Source organism: Macaca mulatta, chromosome 2, assembly GCF_049350105.2.
Source record: "Macaca mulatta isolate MMU2019108-1 chromosome 2, T2T-MMU8v2.0, whole genome shotgun sequence".
NCBI classification, from domain to species: domain Eukaryota; kingdom Metazoa; phylum Chordata; class Mammalia; order Primates; family Cercopithecidae; genus Macaca; species Macaca mulatta.
In genome coordinates this window covers 164,484,500-164,504,523 of record NC_133407.1, presented here as the reverse complement: position 1 = coordinate 164,504,523, position 20,024 = coordinate 164,484,500, and the positions used below count along the sequence as shown (strand labels likewise).

General features: G+C 42.1%; 1 protein-coding gene and 1 long non-coding RNA gene across 8 annotated transcripts in view; both read right to left on the bottom strand.

Moving 5' to 3' along the window:
* The window catches only part of B4GALT4 (beta-1,4-galactosyltransferase 4), a 29,284-nt gene extending 9,506 nt beyond the window's left edge, over positions 1–19,778 (bottom strand). Inside the window, exons 1-5 of one of the 7 annotated variants that reach the window (XM_077990810.1) lie at positions 19,431–19,778; positions 15,704–15,921; positions 8,505–8,902; positions 5,483–5,715; positions 2,764–2,951 (exon numbers count right to left, since the gene is read on the bottom strand). In XM_077990810.1, the coding sequence (XP_077846936.1) occupies positions 2,764–2,951; positions 5,483–5,715; positions 8,505–8,757 (674 nt within the window). In that variant the 5' untranslated portion in view covers positions 8,758–8,902; positions 15,704–15,921; positions 19,431–19,778. 7 annotated transcript variants of the gene reach the window in all.
* On the bottom strand, positions 5,820–6,687 carry LOC144339405 (uncharacterized). The gene is made up of 2 exons (XR_013414393.1): positions 6,551–6,687; positions 5,820–5,984 (listed from the first exon to the last, which is right to left on the bottom strand). It is a non-coding gene; the product is annotated as an uncharacterized LOC144339405 (long non-coding RNA).
* Positions 19,779–20,024: the final 246 nt, after the last annotated feature.

Genomic DNA, 20,024 nt, shown 5'->3' with positions numbered 1-20,024 from the left:
CACAGCCAGTGAGAAACAAGATTTGTTTCTGGCTTCATCAGAGTCTGAGACACTTGGGGCAACTTACTTTAACTTCTTCACTCTGCATGTGTGTAAGGAGAAAACCTTTTCTGCACCTGTACTCATGGGGCTGGTGTGACAGTGATGAGGCATGTGCTGACTTAAGCTCTGTGGCACGGGGGCACACAGTTGCCAGCACGGGGCAGACACCCAGCTGCCTGGAAACGAATTTGCCTGCCACAGGGACTTTGCTTAGAGCAACAAAAGCAAGTAGTCCAGGAGGAGGGCAACTTCTGCATACCTCTCTCCAGCCACAAAAGATGAGGCTGCTTACATGATACATACAAAACAGAGAAAATCATAAATGATAAACCAGGACTCTAGAAACATTTAAATCAGAAAAGAAAATTAAGATGGGAAATACATTAGAACTCTGATCTGCAAATAAGATTCTTTTCAATTTCTAAAAGAGGGCCATGGATTTGGCTCAGAGCCTCTCAATCAAAACATTCAATTACCTGAATCATATTAAGAAAACCTGTCAGTTACTCAACAAAGGCTTTCTGATACCTAGTTATAAAAGAAACATCTGGCCAGTTAGAATGGCAAGTTAGAAACAGCAAGAGTCATACATGCGCTGTTTCTCAGAGTGAGCAGCATCTGATGAAATCCACGACTGCAACACCAAAGCATGAGTGAAAATCAATTCCTGGCAGGAATGTCCAAGAGTTCAGCCTTCTTATGGTTCGGCTTAATAGAAAGATAAAATCTAGAATCCCAGCAAAAAAGCCTGTCCTTAAGCAATCCTCTGTGATTGCTTAGAAATGAATGGTGCAACCAGGTGTTTAAAAAAATCTGGGCAATGAGAAGTTTAAGATTATCATCTATGGCAAGTGTCTAAGGTATAGGTGTTCTGTGTTGTAAATAGTGACATCTTACTACGGAAAAAGTGAACAGATAGTGACGTGCTTCTGAAAAAACCAAGTTGCCCAGCCATGATGCACTGTTTTCCTCAATGCAGAAGTGACTCAAAGAAACCAGAAAACAAAACCCCTAGATAATAAGATTAGATCCAAAGATCAAGTTTCCCCAAAGAGAAAAATCGTGGGATTCTCTCCTTGCCCTCTGGATCCACAGCCCTCACCCTAACTCAGACATGTAGCATCTCTCCCCTCAGTTTTCCCCTCTTCCCTTGCTTCATCCAATACATTCAAAATCAGCTGAACCAAGCTTTCTCCCGTCCTTCCCCAGCTGTAACATGTGTCAACAGCTGCCCAGCCCCGTCACAGCAAATTCAAACTCTATCAGAGTAAACAAGGCCTGCGTCATCTGGCCCCTACCTAGCTTTAGATCTTGCCTCTCCTCACAGACATTCCTTCTAGAGTACCAGTGAACTACTTGCATTTCCCCCAAAACTGTACCGTGCTCTCTGGCGTGTCTTGGAACTCTGCTGAGCAGCTCTTGTTGATTCCACAAGATTAAGGTACCACCTTACCTGGGGAACAGCTTTAAACCCTTCCCTTCAAGGTGTTTCTTAAAGGCACTGTGCCCTCACCCACCATAGTTTGTTGTAGGTGTTTATGTCCTGCAGCTTACATAGGGCTTGGGTTTAAAGTCAGTACCTGAGGCAACAGTCACTTACATCAATGTTACTTAAGAATTCTCTTTAATTGCCCAATGTGAGGGAGCAACATGGAAGCCCAGAACAAATGAGGTATCAAAAGACTCACTTTCCACTTCACACTCATGTAGAGTATATACTGGTGGAATCTCCAGCACCATTTGATAGTTTCACAGTTCTCTCTCTCCTTCTGCCTTCCTCTTCCTCTCTTCATTTGTCCCTCTCTCTCCTCCTTACCAAGTGCTTATAATTTTATTTGCAGAAATGCAAAATTAACACAACTTCACTGTAGCTACCTGTCCTCCCCACACTGACACTCAACGGGGAGCCCTGTGAGGGCAGGTGCTCTGCCTTATTCAAAGTGGTCTCATGGCCTCCAGCACAGTCAGCACCACAGACACGAGCACCCATGAACGGCAGGGCTTGGGGAAAGCTGACAGGTAAGTGTGCAAACAAATGAGGGAATATAATGTTTCATTTGCAGAGAAACATTCTGGGTCACTATTTCCCCATGGTTGTGCTTGAATAAGAGGTGGTGTAATCAAATAAGGCTGAAAAGCAGCTACGCCCTTCTTAGAGGTGGAGGGGATGGGGAATGAAGACACAGATGATGGCATCTGGCACTTCTCACAGTGGCTTTGAGAGAAATGGACTTGTCCTGGGTGTCTGGGCTCCTGAGAAGACTACTCAGAGGATATGCCCTCCCCACGCTCTAGAAAGAGGCCACAGTCTGGAAAGTGGTATCTCAACAGAGGTCTCACTAAGGCACACCAGCCTGTTGCCTCCTAGAGGGGGAGTCAGGAATAGACAAATAAGTTACTTGCATTCCAGTCAGTGTGGAAAAGCTTGTAGAAGTCCCCCCCAACAGGGGCGCTGTGGGTGAGGCTGGCCACCACCTGCAATGCTCGGACATTTCTCTCCAACGCTTTCCCTTGTCTTTGTGATCCTCTGCCGAAGCTGTTGTAGGGTTTTTTCCTCATTACGTTCTCTCACTTCTGTTTTGCACTTTAAGTGATGTATATATCATGGAACATTTTTCCTATTTCTCATTTTCTTAAGACACTCTGGATGCTTGTTCCACCCAGTCTTGATCACAATAGTTGAGCTTCTCGACCTAAGCCACCCTCAGCAGACCACCTTACCTGTACCCAGTGCTGTTCCTGCCAACCACCAGATGCTTGGGATGCTCCTCACACTTGTAAAGGTTAAAGTCATTCTCAGGTACCAGGTCCACGTCATGGAATATAAAGCAGTCCCAATTTTCTTCCTTAAGAGCTTCTAGATAGCCCACATTCAAGAGTTTGGCTCGATTAAACTTTTTACCTTCAGCCTAGAGATATGAAAATTAAAACTTGAAAAGCTCCTGAGATAAAGTTTCATATTGTTCCCCTCTTAGTTAGGATTTAGGAGGTGGTATTATTCTTGTTAACGCACAAGACTATACTTGTGACATAAAGATCTGACAGAGAAGATGCAATGGCAATAAAAGACCATTTGATTTTTTCTTTGTGCTTCACACATACTTATATTCCAGAACTTAGAAACATTCCTTGAAATCTGAAGAGCTGTTGTGTAATGATAGAAAGTTCCAGTTTTGCAAGATTAAGTTCTGGAGATTGATTTCATAAATACACTGCATATATTTATGCAACCAATATATTGCATAATTATGCATAGATACATTGCATGTAAATATTCTTAACATTACTAAACTGTACACTCAATAATGGTTAAGACAGTAAAAATAAATAAAAGTTAAAAAAAAAAGGTTAAGATGGTAAATTTTACATTGTGTGTTTTACCACAATTTAAAATTTTTTAAATGCAGTTTTAAAATACAAATAACTCAAATTATCAATAATAATGTATTGTACACTTAAAATGTATTAAGAGTACAGATCTCATGTTAAGTATTCTTACCACAGTTAACAAAAATAATTTTCACTTAAAATTTTACAAATACCTTTATGTATTCTGTATAAAACTACAAAACCTTTCTTTTATACTAGTCATGTCAATTAGTATTAGTGATTCACAGTTCAACCCCAGGTAATCCTAATCTTACCCTCTGTTATGAATTTACACTAAGCTTCTAAGAGACTTAGTTAACAGCCTGCCAGAAAGGATCAAGAAATCTCGACCTATAAAAAGAGAAGGTTATTGCTAACATTTCTAAGCTACTTTAAAGTTTCTTAGAAATCCCTGTAAGAGAATCCTGTTATAATGCTACTGGTAGAGGCTAATCCTCCCAGTGGCCTTATGGAGAGAGATTCGTCACTGGGTAATAAAAGAACACAGTTTGACCTGTGATATGATTGAAGCTGTAATAAAAAATTAAATAATGTTTTCATGGCTGCTTCATTCAAATTCCATTAGAACGAATTCCAGTTAAGTGGTTTATCATAAAAATACAAGTATTTCTCAGAAGTTACCACAATGTTTTCCTGATAAGAATAACACAAAGCAGACATATTTTTCTCTTTCTCTTTCATTTTTAATTTGAGATGGAATCTTGCTCTGTTGCCCAGGCTGGAGTGCAGTGGTATGATCTTAGCTCACTGCAGCCTTCACCTCCTGGGTTCAAGTGATTCTGCTGCCTCAGCCTCCCCGGGTAGCTGGGACTACAGGTATGTGCCACCACACCCAGCTAATTATTTTTTTTTTCTTCGTATTTTTAGTAGAGACAGGGTTTCACCATGCTGGCCAGACTGGTCTCGAACTCCTAACCTCAAGTGATCCACCCACCTCAGCCTCCCAAAGTGCTGAGATTACAGGCATGAGCCACTGGGCCGGGCCCAAAGCAGACACGTTTTTCGATTCATAAAAATAGTACTATACCTTGTGGGTTACTGTCCTGAGAAAAAACTCAGAATCAAATAAATCATACCTATGACCAACAACCTTAAAAACAAAAATAGCTATAAAACAATATAATAGTAACATTCTGTTCCAAGTACTAAAATACAGACATAGATGTGCTATATAAGCACACTGATTTTCAAGAGCCCCAGTTTATCACCAAGTCTATACTGAAGAGCTGGTCCTCTGAGTTGTCCAAAGTTTCACCTAAAAGAAATATTACCAGTTCTAACAGTAGTCATGATTTTGCTGACATTCTTAGAATTTGTAAGAAGTTGAGGGGGAATTATTTGGATGGCCAAGGATAATTGTGAAAAGTTTAGGCACTGATGTTTAAACTGATGTCTTAGTTTTTTTTCAATAAACTTTAATGCCAAATAGAGGTATCTTTAATCACCCACTCCACTGACCTCAGAGGTAAGCTCTTCAAAAGCAGCCGATGATTATGCTGTGCTCCTACCAAATCATGCTTCTGGAAGCCAAATAAGTGAATCCAGAAAGTGAAAATCAAACATAACATGTTTCACATAATGAATAGTGGCAAAGTTCGGGGCAGAAATGTGGTGGCAGCCATAGCTACTGATACAGAATATTCTTTCAAATCCTCTGTCTAGATCCCGATTGAGTAGCTATGGTCGATAATGACAAGACAATTCCAGAATCTCATCATGTAGTGCACGTCACGCACAGAAAGAAACAGAAGGGGCCAGGAAGCCTCCGGGAAAATCTGAAGGCAGTCATTGGCTAACAGAAGGGTTCACAAAACAGGCTTCCTCCAGAGGTTCCTTTAAGAGTAGTAAAATTTCCCAGAACTTGAACCCATAACTCCATGCTCTGAGACAATAATTTCCTCTACTCCTTTCAAGGATAAATGAGGTAAGAGAACTCTTTTTTGATGATAGTCTGATGTTCCTTTTACCCAGCATAGACAAAGAGTCACATGGCCAAGTCTGGCAGAGAGAGGAGGGTCTAGGGCAGGCCCTGGTCTGCCCCCACGCTCACCTGGTGGATGACGTAGATGCCATAATCCAGCTGCTGCCTCTGCAGGAAGGGATGCAGATGTTCCAGCAGGTACATCAGGTGTTTCTCTCTGTTCCGGTGGGGAATGAGGATGGCGACCCTCTGTAAAGCTTTACATTCCTCAGGGCGATACCGGCCCCTGGACACCTTGGGATTTTCTGCCTGTACCTCTTCCAAAGTGAGATCTGGTTTGAAAATGAGCTTGCTCTGGCCTCCTACAATGAACATAGAACACAGACAATAACAGTAGCTACTTCAAAAAGTGTTGAGGTTGACATGAGCTAATATGTATAGAAAGAACACTGACCAGTTCACAGTGAGCGCTACAAATGTCAGCTTTTATTATGATTACTTTAAAGGCTCATTTAGTCATGATGATAGCCAGAGCATCATGTCACTAAGGTTACTGGCTGCAAAAGCAAGTGGTGGATATATAATATAAGCACTTCCTTGTGGCTGGTAATCAACTTGCTCTATGATCCATCTGTAAGGTAAGAGCAAAGGTGAGGGTTAGACAGAGTAACTTCAACTTTGGTCTATCCTCTTTTCCTTCTCCAAAATCCAGGAGGATGGGAAAATCTCTTAAATGTCAATAGCATTCCACAGAATCAAGCTCCTGGACAAGGCACTCTTCCTCCCCCTTCCCTAAACTCTGGAACTACCCCGGCTCCCTGTAAGCAAAGCACTAAAAAGAAGTAGAAACCAGTCTCCCTCCCTAACCTAGCTGTAACAGGTATGTGTGGCACTGCAACAACTCTCCCATTTTGCCACCACAACAGACGTTTCCAATCCAGCACAGCACTTGCTCAGTGTCTGGAAGCAATCCACACAGACGAAGCCCAAAGCCATCCACAGGAAGAAACAGCTCAGGTTTTTTGTGGCTGTTGTTGTTTTCTAAATTCCATGTATACTGGTCAGGCTGTCAGATCTCAAGATGCTTGCAAATTGAGCTATCCCCTTCTGAGTAAAGCAGTCATAGGCCCTTCCTGTGCATAAGTCTCTATGCCTTGTTCCATGTAACCATCCCCTACCCTGGTCATGGCTGCTTACACCAGGCTCACGTGTCTAATGGCACCTTGGGGCTCTGCCCAATAGCAGGCAAGGTAAGCAACTTCTTCAAGCCACCCAAAGAGAATAATTGGCCTACGAGAGCCTTCCTGAAGGGTCTGTATGCAAGACACAGCAGTCAGTAATGCCCTAAAAACAAAGAGTAAGGAATGGAGTTACACAGATGACAAGTACTACAGCTGATGCTGGGCTCTCGAGCTACCAGAGAAAATGGGGTAGCTGTTGAGATGGTCTCCTGTGTGGCCTGTTCACAATTCCCATCATTAACCTGACCGTGTCTCTGTTCTTGCACCCTCAAAGAGCCTCATGCAACAGGTCTAATATAAACTAGTCCCCCGCCTTACCTTCTCATTGTCATAACTTTTTACATGCCCTAACCTAGTATCTGCTTCCATTTACCCTCTATCAGTCTCCCTATCACTCCCCCTACTCCAACATCTTCTCAACATCTGCCCCTCCTTGGGTCACTAACGGCCCATTTTAAGTCATCACCAACCACATCACCTTTAGTCCAGTACTTGCCCAGTAATGCATCACTGCCCTCTATTCTTTATGAACGAGTTTACTGTTTAAATATCCTGTGAACATTTTAAGCAAGCGGAATAATCAGCCATATTTGCATTTCACTGACTCATTTTTACATCTCAACTTGTACTATCTGTGAAGGAACACACAAAGGAATAACACTTTGGCTCTTCCGTGAGTAAAGAGAAGCAGCACGCCAATATGAATACAATACAGGACTGTGACTCAACTAGGAAAGGGGTGCACAGACTGAATGTCTGTGTCCCCAAAAATTCATATGTTGAATCCCTAATTTCCACTGTGGGGCCTCTGGAAAGTAACTAGGTTTAGATGAGATCATCATAAGGGTGGAGCTGCCATGTGGGATTAAAGCCCTTATAAAAAGAGCAAGAGGTATGGGATCTATCTATCTCTGTCTTTCTCTCTCCCTCCCTCTTTCCCTTTCCCCCTGCATGTATGTGTGTGCACAAACACACCAAGGAAAGGCATGTGAGGACAATATCCAGTAAGAGGGCTCTCACCAAGAAACTGACCATGCTGGCACCCTGATCTTAAGACTAATTTACTGTTTAATATAAGTTGAGAGGCAAGACATAAAAGGTGAACCAAAATATACTACATATTTAAGAAATAAACTACTAAAGACTATATTGAAAAACTTACCTAGTCTGTCTCTTGACTCCATAGTTTTGGCCAAAGGAATACAACAGATGTGACCCCAGTGAAGCTTGAATGTGCTTGCATTTCTCCTCCCATGCTCTGGTGCTCTGCCGATGCCATGAGGAGAACATACCCAGGCTAGCCCACTAGTTTCAGCAGGAGAACAGGAGGCACATGGGGCAGAGCCACCAGCCTAGATCAATGGACCCTATAAATGTGTGCTGCTGAGACTTTTGTGGCTGGATAATAAAGTGGGTCTGTTCCTATGACGGAATACTATACATCGATGAAAATGGACAAACCATAGCCACACGAAACCATAAGAATAGGTCTCACAAAAATAATGTTGAACAACAGAAGCCAAACACAAAAGAGTACATAACGTATGCTTCTAATTTGTAAAGTTCAAAAACAGGAAAAATCTAATGTGTAGAGTTAGAATCTTGAAGCCAGAGTGGTGACTGAAAGAAGCATGGGAATTCCTATGGTTCCCGCAAGATTCCATTTCTTAATTTACATGCCAGTTAGACAAGTATGTTCATTTTCTGAAACTTAACCAAGTGGTACACTTCTGAGTTTTGTACTTTCATGTACATGTCATAGTTATTTTATTTGAATTGACAGTTTTTGTGACACAGGAGATATATATATTTATGGAGTACATGAGATGTTTTGATACAAGCAAGTACCTGTTATTTTTAAATAAAAAAAAATGCATACTACTTAATCAAAGGAAAAAGAGAACACTTACTGAGGTAAGGAGATACAGAAGGGCAGTTGTCAAGTTCTGCTTTCTGCGTGGATGCTTCATTAGTCAGAGTTTTTCCCTTCCCCAAAATGAGGGCCTTATGGAAATTAGCCACAAGCTCCTTTGCTTTAGGAATCTCTTGAATGGCACCCACGAAGTAGTTACTGGTGGCCCACCCAACCACCGTAAGGCACAAAGTCAGAAGCAACAGTAATCGTAATTTGTAGGAAAGGTGGAAAGTCAGGTTGAAGCCCATGTTTTTTATTACGTGAATAATACGTATCTCTCTGCTTCACTGCAGGCAAGAAAGCTTCAAGTTGAACTTTTCCAATCTGATTGCAAACTTGATGACAACTGAGGATACAATGCCTGCTTTTGCTCAGTAGTTCTGCTCCAACAATCTAAAACACAATCACAAAAGACACATTGTTTCAAATGGAAATGCTATCCTGAAATGATTCACTCCAGCACAAACTGAAAACGCATCCCTGATGGACCTTGACTAACCATAATGGTAGGTCTCCCACTTAGGGTTTAGAGATCCGAAAATCAGAGGTTTAGAGGTTCTAAGCATCGATACATCACAGAAGCACTCTCTAGGTTATCAGTCAGGCTGCCTGTCACCCAAGAAGGGAAGCCATTTCCAGATGTTGGACAGAACAAATAGGCAAAGGAGACAAGGGAGACTGCAAACGCCCTAAGACCTGAGCTGGGCACAGCCTAAGACACAGCCCTAATGGTTCTCTGCCTCAGCTGCCCCTTCCTGGCACAGTTTTAAGCGAGGATTTAAAAAATGTGAAGCCTTGTTACAGAAGCACATTTTGACCCAAAGAGAAAATGAAAAGGGAAAAGTCCTTCTTCCTTGTGAGAGCCAGAAAAACATGGTCCTCAACAACAGGGAATGAATGCTATATTCTCAAAGAGGCACTGGCACAGGGCACATTGCAATGGGAGCCAGAAAGAAGCCTGTCAAGAAACATAGAGAATCCCCAACAGGAGGTCAACAATCTATCTGTAAGAATAACAAAACTACAGCATAGTGTTTAAGATCAGGAGTCTGGACTTAGACAGAAACTATAGTTCTACTACATAACAGCTACATAACCTTGGGCCAGTCATTTAACCAAGCCTCAGTTTCCTTATCTGTAAAATGGGGATAAAAATAGTATCTACCTAGAAAAGTTATTGTGGGGCTTAGATGACTTAATTTATTAATATATAAAATGTTATCCCACCTTGGCCAGCAAGCAGACACACTGAAACACCACTTTCTATACTGTATTTCTCACTGTCAGCTGACAAATTGCCACCCTGATTTCATACTTCAGCAGCATGAGATGGGATAATATGAATTCACCTCAAAGAGGGGCCTATGCCCTTAATTGACAAAAATCATGTTTTTAAGATCACCAAGCTGAGGGCCCACCCCGGACCACAGAAAATACACTAAAGTGGTAAAGGCTACCTGACAAGGATCCCTGGGTTGCCGCCAGCAACATCCGCTATATCCTCTCTGTGTGGACAAATCACGTCTCTCCTCAAATTCTAAACATGTTCTCAGAAGAACACAGAAAATGCTAAAGCTAAGGCATAATCTCCATAGACAAACATATTCTCAATTACACAAATAAAATGGAGACCAAAATATTTTCTATGCTAAATAATCACATGGAAACACTGATGATTAAATCTTAAATGACAAAAAGAAAAACAAAAAATAAACCCTGTATCTGTGCTATGATTACAACTAAAGACATACAATTAAGGAAAGTCTAGAAAGAAATATACTCAAAAGCTAATAATAATTATATTAGGAGAATGGGATTAGCTAGGGGTGGTTTTTTTCTCTTTTCTTTTTAGAATTTTTAATAATATAGTTTTTATATTATCATACATATTTTTGTATATCACATATTGTCATATTTACATATATTTTACATATATCATTTTAGATACTCTTACAATGAAAACAAAGTGAATTTTTTTAATGGTGAATACAGAGGCAGTAAGTAACTGTAAAAAACAACCACCACCTCAGAAACTCTTAGGATAGTGTCACACTTACTAAAGGATACAATTCCAAAAATTTAGTTTCAGGTTAGTTGGAAGGAAACCTAGAAACTATTTCTCTCTAAACACAATGCTATAGATAAAATGGGAGGTTAGGTTCTTGGGGAATGTTTGACCCAGGAAGCAATTAAACAGTATGGCCTGTGTTCAGGGTCCTGTGAAGGTATCACAGGAAGTCAATGCTGAAGGCAGTAACAACTAATAAAAAAGGGCAATTTATGTGTGCATTTACTCTGTGCCATGCAGTGGGGTAAAATCACTTGTATTAACCTATTTAATTCTCATTTAACCATATGATGGAAGAATTACTAGTCTCCTCATCTTACAGGTAAGAAAAGGAAAGGAAGTTTTGGACAGATTTAAGTACCTTGCCAAAGCCCACACAACTAGTAAGTGGTAGCATGCACTCTCAGCCCAGGTGCTCAGCTCCACATCCTTCACATGGATATTTCCTCTTTTCTCCCCTTGGTGCCTGGGTCGTCCCAACACAAACCCTTGAATATTCAGGTTCCCTTGGGGGCCTTCTATCTCTCTCCCACATCTACCTTCCCTTTCCTAGGGCCTGTCTGTTCAAATGCCTTCCTAGAGGTCTATTCTTTTCCCACCTGCTAACAGTAAGTCATCAGGTTCCTGAGGCCAATCAGACAACCTCTTGCAGACTTAATTGTAGGAGGCTTAAATGCTACGATTGGCAATTTTTAAAATAAAGATCTCAATCTTAGAAAATTCAGACTGGGAACATTGCTTTTCTTTATTTTTTATTTTTATTTTTATTTTTATTTTTTGAGACAGGGCCTCACTCTGTTGCCCAGGCTGGAGTGCCGAGGTGCAATCCCAGCTAACTGCAACCTCCACTTCCTGGGTTCAAGCAATTCTAGTGCCTCAGCCTCCCAAGCAGCTGGGATTACAGGTGTGCACCACTATGCCTGGCTAATTTTTGTATTTTTAGTAGAGCTGAGGTTTCACCATGTTGACCAGGCTGGTCTTGAACTCCTGGCCTCAAGTGATCCATCTACCTTGGCCTCCCAAAGTGCTGGGATTACAGGCATGAGCCATTGCACCCAGCCCTGGAAGCATTGCTTTTCTAAGAACTATTTTCAGAGGGAGAGTCCCCTGGAAGAGAAAATCGCAGAGTGGAAGGAGGTTATGACCCTAAAATTACTGCAGTGTTGAAATCAGAAAAGATCTTAAAGAACACACATCGACCTCCCGCATTCTACAGACGGGTAAGAGATTTAAAAACCTACACAAGGCAGGGGATACATGGGAAATATCTGTACTTTCTGCTCAGTTTTGTTGAGAATCTAAAACTGTTCTAAAAAATACAGCTGAACCTTCAACAACACGGGTCTGAACTGCACGGCTCCACTTACACTCAGATATTTTTCAAACAAATGCGGACCAAAAATACAATATTCCCGGGATGCAAAACCTGTGTATACAGAGGGCCAACTTTTCCAATATGTGGGTTCCTCAGGGCTCACTACAGTACTTGAGCACGCATGAATGTGGGTAGATGCAAGGGTCCTGAAGCCAATCCCTTCCACATACTGAGGGATGACTGTAATTTAAAAAAACAAAAACAGAAACACCTACCCAAGAACTAAATAGCTGTGAATATTCATAAACTAATATTGCTCAACTGTAGCTTATGGACTCTGTTCAAAGGTAAGACATTTATTCTAAAAGCAAGGAGCCTGGCCGGGCGCGGTGGCTCACGCCTGTAATCCCAGCACTTTGGGAGGCCGAGATAGGCGGATCGCAAGGTCAGGAGATCGAGACCATCCTGGCTAATATGGTGAAACCCCATCTCTACTAAAAATACAAAAAAGTAGCCGGCCTGGTGGTGGGCGCCTGTAGTCCCAGCTACTCGGGAGGCTGAGGCAGGAGAATGGCGTAAACCCAGGAGGCGGAGCTTGCAGTGAGCTGAGATCTGGCCACTGCACTCCAGCCTGGGCGACAGAGCGAGACGCTGTCTCAAAAAAAAAAAAAAGCAAAGAGCCATTATTAATAATTACTTAAGTATTAGTTAGGCCTTTATTACTAATCCTGCTTTTGAGACAACATCTGACCCAGTTAAAAATAATTACTTACCTATCTTTCTAAGTCTAAGTGCTCTCCCAAAAACTGTACAGAAAGCCAGCATAAGTAAGTTCAAAGGTAAGATTTCCTTAGCTCCTGTGAGTAAACATCTGAAGTGTGAAGGGTCTGTCATCTGTCTGTCCATCTATGTTTCAAGAGAGACCAGCCAAGTGACTGGAGGCAACCCCTCTCAGAGTGTGTCCCAGCAACAAAATGATGAAAAATACTTATCTCACAAAGTTGCTCTAAGAATTTAATGAGATGATGCACCCAAGTACACTGGCATATCTGGTACATTTCCAGGACACAAGCTTTTTTTTTTTTTCTTTTTTGAGATGGAGTCTACCTCTTGCTGCCTGGCTGGAGTGCACTGGTGTGATCTTAGCTCACTGCAACCTCCACCTCCCAGGTTGAAGAGATTCTCCTGCCTCAGCCTCCCAAGTAGCTGGGATTACAGGCTTGCGCCACCATACCCAGCTAATTTTTTTTTTATTTTTAGTAGAGACAGGGTTTTACCATGTTGGCCAGGCTGATCTCAAACTCCTGACCCCAAATGATCCACCCACCTCAGCCTCCCAAAGTGCTGGGATTACAGGTGTGAGCCACTGTGCCTGGCCAGGAACACATGTATTTATTGGCTCTAATTACCAATATGATTCATGTTCAGATGTTATCAGAATATTGCCCAAGATAATGTTATCTCTGGAATTAATGAGATGATTTTTACTTTCTAACTCTGTAATTTCCATTTTTTCTTTTAATGAGTATGTAATATTTTTATAATCAGAAAAACATAATGACGTTTTAAAGAAAGTTATTTTTAGGGCAAGTGACTCCCGATTGGTGTTTGGGAAAGTGCCATCATATTGGATTTATTTACACTAACGTTTAAATAATTGAGAGACCTTTAATTGTCACAAGAGTCTCAGAGTTTTCTTTTTCAGTCATGGCTGTCTTGAAGCGGCAAGGGAATCATCATGACTACTGAGAACAAATTCAGGCAACATGAAAGAAGTTATTTAGGGCAAGATTTACCACTCTTTCCCTTTCTAGAAGTCTGCCCTGTAGTTAAAAATGATCATGTTCTCATATTTGGTTTTCTTCCACTCGATTCAACCAGTCTTTTCTGAGTACCTGCTATTTTCAAGCAAAGGGGATATGATATAAAGAGAATGAAAGCCCACTCTTTGTACTCAGAGTTTATTTCTATCTTTTTCTAGACCTCAATGTCTGCAATTTCCTGTCAAATATGAGAATGACTCCATCCCAAAGTGGGAGAACAGATGAAACGAGATGGATAAAATACTGAGAAGTCTTGAAGATAGGTGATAGGTACCTGAGAGTCCATTTTCTTTCTCTCTACTTTTGTGTATGCTTGAAATTTCCCATAATAGTTTTTAAAATCTGGCAAGGAAGATAAGCTATAACAAAAGGAAGGGCAACGTAAGTGCTAAGTATCATTCCTGGAGAATCTCTAACCACACACATCTTTACTCCACCAAAGTGGGTGGGGAGGACACCATGTATCACTCTATAAATATTTACTAAGCATTTGCACCAAGGAGAAAGGGTGTGTTCATTCGGCAGCTAAGAGCACCAAAATCAGCATTCCAATGTCTCTGAACCTATCAGGTAATTTTGCAGACACAGGGCATCTGAGTGGGCTTGATGTTATGCCACGCACATGATCCTGATGCCTTGGGACTCCGTGGGGCAACACTAGAAGAAAGACTGATTATTTTGCTACTCTTTTGACTCCTGCAGAGTTCCTAGGCGTTTACCTTTTACACATGCATTGTCCCACCTTCCTTAGGCCTTGGTATTCATTATCCCAATTACAACTCCTTTAGGAGGCTTCTGAATGATCACTGGCCAGATTCTAAAGGGGCAGTGGTTCCCTGGGCAGGGTAAGGAATGGGATAAAAATGATGACAGCCATTTACATGTACAAGTCATTTAAACCCAAAGATTAAGCTCCTAATGGCCCAACCTACAAGCATTTGAGCAATTAAAAAAAAAAAAAAGGCACTGTATTTTAACCCATAGGATAAAGTGAATATCCACTAGTCTATACTGATAAAAATGATCAAACAAATAAATGAATAGAAGAGAAGGGGTGGTTCTTTTCTTACAGTAAATTAAAACTAGTAAGAAAGTGAGAGATGGAAAAAAAATCACCCTCGGCAAACACCACTGAATAACCGTTGCAGACAAGGTTCACCAATGGATGCTAAACTAATAGGCAAAAATCTGAAGATAAACAGTATAGTCTCAAAGTATGTCCCCCAAGGTAATTCTTAACTACAAAGGGAAAGACAGTAACTTTGTAGTGGAGAAGCCCAATCGCTCACCACAAGTTCATTCCACAACACACCTAACTGGTACTCTTCGAAAGAATCAAAATCATGAAAGACAAGGAAAAACTGAGGAACTATTTCAGATTGGAGGAGACTAAGGAGAAAGAAAAACTAAATAAAATACAGGATCCTTGATAAAATACAGTGGGAACAGAAAAAAAAAAAAAGAGAGAGTAGGAAAATTGATGAACTTTAAATAAAGTTTATAGTTTAGTTAATAGTATTGATCAATGTAGTATGGTTATGTAATGGGTTAATATTAGGGGAAGCTAGGTGAACTCTCAGTACCATTTTTACAACTTTTCTGTAAGTCTAAAGTTAACTAAACATAAAAATAAAGAGTCAGAGACTAGGTATAACCCAAGTCAACAAATGCTAGTAAATTAACTTACTTCTCAAGGAGAATCACTGTTTTTGTATTTCTAGTGCCTCAAACCAACCTGACACACAGCAGGTACTCAATTTAGTAACAAATGATGGACTAGGATATACTAGTTGAAATATATAAGGACACATCATAATTCCAGGCTACTGCTAAAAGGAATGAAACATAAAGAAGGTGGGAAATAAAGATTAATCAAATGAGTACAAAATTCCATCTGAGGAGGATTTTAAAAACTAAAAAGGCTCACCCCGACACTAGCTCCCTTCAGTTCACTAATATCAACACTTTTCTAAGGGTAGGGTCCTCACCTTTAATAAATGACACTTTTGCTCACACCCACTGCCTTCCGCTCCTCTGCCTCTAAAAGTGCTACTTCTCCTTGGCTTGGGGAGGAAGTGTTGCGTGGCCTGCCTCTTCCTTCATGAAGCCACAAAGTGCCACTGTGTGAGTTCCATGGCACACTGGAACACAGCGTACCCGCCTCTGAGCAAGAGCCGTGGAAATCCACACTTGAAGCGAGGTGGTCCTGCAACACCCAAACGACCAAAGTTATTTTATGTAGTATATGCTATGCAACATAATACAGAATTCACCAGAATTTCTGATGGGAGGTTTCAATAGAAGTTCATCATGTACTTATATGTTACTTTCAGCTGTCCCTAAAAAATCAACAGTGGAGTCAGTAGGAGTTTACTTTCTGCAGTCATTAGGGGCACCTCACCCTAAACGTTCTTAAAAAGGTTTAAAAAGCTCTGAGATCATGGGTATAACAGGGCTCTGAAGTCACATACAGCTGAGTTCAAATTCCTGTTATCAGATGCATGAATGGCTTTTGACAAGTAACCTAAATGTTTTGAGTCTGTTTGGCCATTTATTTAAGAAGCATTTCTCAACGTCTGGTTCCAAGAGTTCCTTTATCAAATACATAAGGGAATGTGTTAAAACTGTAGATTCCTGGGCCCCACTCCAAAGCCAACGGGTCAGAACAACAGCCTCTGGGACTCAGAAAAATGAAATTTTAACAAGCTCCCCAAATGATTCTTAGCTGCATTAAAGTTTGAGAACCACTGATATAAGAGGATGGACCTGGAATGCAATAGATCTTTCAGATATGTTAATTTTCCCTCTGGTTAGGAAAAGCAGTAAGAAGATATGTCAAAATGAGATTTTAAAAATGCATTTGAAAGGTTTTTGATTCCATCATTTAGAAATGTATTCTAAGAAAACAATCAGAGAGGTATACCACAATATTGAAACCAACATTGCTAAAATAACCAAAAATTTAAGAGTCTAAATATTAACAATAGCAATCTGATTTAATTAATTATAATACATCCATATGATGGCATATATGCTTCCATTAAAATGTTTACAATAACTACATGGAAAAGTGCTCATAATAGCTAAGTAGAAAAAAGATATAAAGATGTATATAAAATATAGGCTGGGTGTGATGACTCATGCCTGTAATCCCAGCACTTTGGAAGGCAGAGGCGGGCGGATCACTTGAGGCCAGGAGTTCGAGACCAACCTGGCCAACATGTTGAAACCCCTTCGCTACTAAAAGTACAAAAATTAGCTGGGCATGGTGACGCATGCCTGTAGTTCCAGCAACTTGGGAGGCTGAGGAAGGAGGATCACCTGAACTGGGGACGCGGAGGCTGCAGTGAGCCAAGATCATGCCACTGCACTCCAGCCTGGGTATCAGAGTGAGAACCTGTCTCTAAAAGAAAAAGTATATAAAATATACTACCAACTATGCAATACATATGTATGTGCATACCTTTTACATACAAAATGACAGAGTCACTTGTGGTCATCTCTTAATTGTAGGATTAGGGAAAAACTTTTATTTCTTCTGTATCTTCTAATTTTTCTAAAATGGAGTTTTCATCAACAGAAACAATGTTGTTTTCTGATAAAATGACTACATAGTTTTCCTTTAAAATACAGTCGTCCTTGGTTTCACGTTCTGCGGTTTCAGTTAACCGCAATAAAATACAGTAAGATATTTTGAGAAACAGGTGACATTCATATAACTTTTATCACAGCATATTATAATAACTGTTCTATTATTAGACATTATTCATCTCTTACTGTGCCTAACTTATAAGTTATGCTTTATTATAGATATGTATGTATATAGAGAAAAAAACAGTGTATATAAGGTTTGGCACTATCTATGGTTTCAGGCATCCACTGTCAGTCTTGCAACATATCCCCCAAGAATAAGGGGGACGACTGTACATTAAAATTTAAAGATAACATCACAGACAGGAATTCTAACTTTTAGTTACATAAGTTTGACAATTCATTCACATAACCTTTAAGAAAACCTGTTCTAAATAGGCCAAAAAGCCCCAATCTCAAAGAAAAACTTCAGAGGCTGTTAGTTATCTTCAGTGCCAGAGAACCCTGTGGTCTCTGTTTGAAATGCCTATTCCCAGGCTGCAGCCCCAGAGATTTTTATTTCAAAGGCCTCAAGTGGGGTCAAGAAACTGATATTTTTGCCTGGACCCGTGGCTCACACCTGTAATCCCAGCACTTTGGGAGGCCGAGGCAAACGGATCACTTGGGGTCAGGAGTTCCAGACCAGCCTGGCCATCATGGTGCAACCCCACCTACTAAAAACATAAAAATTAACTGGGAGTAGTGGCCTGGGCCTGTAGTCCCAGCTACTTGGGAGGCTGAGGTGGGAGAATGGCTTGAACCTGGTAGGTGTAGGTTGCAGCGAGCTGAAATCGTGCCACTGCACTCCAGCCTGGGCCACAGAGCCAGACTCCGTCTCAAACAAACAAAAAAAAAATGTATATTTTTAACAAGAACCTAGGTAACTCTGAGACATGCAGCCAGGTTTTAGAAACCACTGTTCATTGATGGCTTAAAACAAAGAACAGAAAACCATCACTGACTTGCTTTGGATGTTTCCACTGAATAAAAGATCTTCAAAGAGAAGGTTAGTTCCCAAAACTTGTGCAAGCGTTTCTGGAAAAGGCAGGCATTACTATTAGCTCGGCTTAAAGTAGATACTAAATACTTATTATATTAAGTGGCATATAAACTATAATCACAGAGCTGATTTTATTGCCCTCTCTACCCACTTCCCCTTAGATTATGTAGTCAGACAGTTCAATTCAGGTCAGTACTTCTTCACAATGTATGTTTTCAATCCGATCAAAGCTATAGGTAGACGAAAGTTATTGCAGTTTCATGGGGTTTACAATTTCCATAAAGAACAAACCTGCTCTAGAAGACAAAATTCCAAAAACTTCTGAACTATATCCAATCAAGCATTATCTCCTCCCGCAAGACAGACCTTCCAGCACTCCCCACCTGGGTCTCGGGAATAGCTTTCCGCATCCTCTTCTGAATCCCAATTTCTCAATCTGGGCCCTGAATCCCATTCATCCTCATCTCTCCTTGATTTTCTAGGATCTTCAAGGTGTTATTTTCCTTTCTTTAAAAATTTAAAAAAAAAAAAAAAAAAAGCCACGACTCTCCTCCACACTCAAATTACCATCTTCTCATTCCTCCTCTTCATCACCAAACGGCTGAGGAGGTCTACCAGTGCCCTCACCACCTCCACGTCCCCATCCCTCACCCACTCTGGAACACTTTGCAACAGGATGCACACCCACCTTCTGTTGATAACTACTCTCCTAAGGCTACCAACCCATAGGCCTTTTCTCGGTCCAGAGCCCCTGGACTTGTCTGCTTTTTTCCAAACCAAAAGTTAACAGCTCTTAGCTAATGGAAGACAGAACATCAAGAAATACAGATCAACAGACAGTGGATGGCTGTCTCCGAAGTCCTTTATAATCCAGGTGACCAGGCCCTTCGGAGAAAGGTCAAAGTTTGCCCGCCCCTCGCAGGACTAGGGCTGGGGTCAGCTGATCAGTTTCCCCGTTGAAACGCTGGAAAAGAGGGTTTCCAGGAAGAAGGGGCTTTTTCAGGTTGATGCACCCGGCGGAGAGGTGCTGGGGGCGACCCCGGATCGTGACCTGGGTTATGAGTGAGCCCTGGATCTTTTCCTACCTGGCAGCAAGCACCTCGCCTGGCTCCCGGCCTGCAGCAGAGGCGGGGCTGCGCGGGATGCCAGCACCTGAGCCGGTGCCTCCCGCCAGGCTCGGCCTCCGCAGGCCCCCGGCCCGGCCCACCGCTCCAGCTGAGGAGGGACGGCCCACGGAGGCCGCGCTATCCCCACGGCCGCCCCGCCCCAGCCCCGGGAACGACCCCGGCCGTCGCCCGGCCACCCTCGCACGGCGCCCGTGTCCCGGGAACTGCATTTCCCGAGCTCCGGCGGAGCCAGGGCCGCGTGTACTCACCCCAGACGCGGCCGCAGCGAGCTAGTACTGCCCAGGGAAACGCGAGGCCGCGGAAAGCGGCTCGGGGACCGCCCCGGCCGCCCGGGAGGCGGCTCCTGAGTACGAGCTCCGCCTCCCGCCCGGCCTTGGCCCGAGGGGCGGGTCCGCCCGGCTCTGCACGCGCCTGGCTCTCCACCCCTGCCAAATCGACCACACCAGGGGCTGGAAGGAGCACCGGCAGGGAAACGGAGTGTTGACGCCTCGGCCTCTGGGTGGCTTTAAAACCCTGTGCCAGTAGTAGACAAAGTGCTGGGCGCTTCCCAAA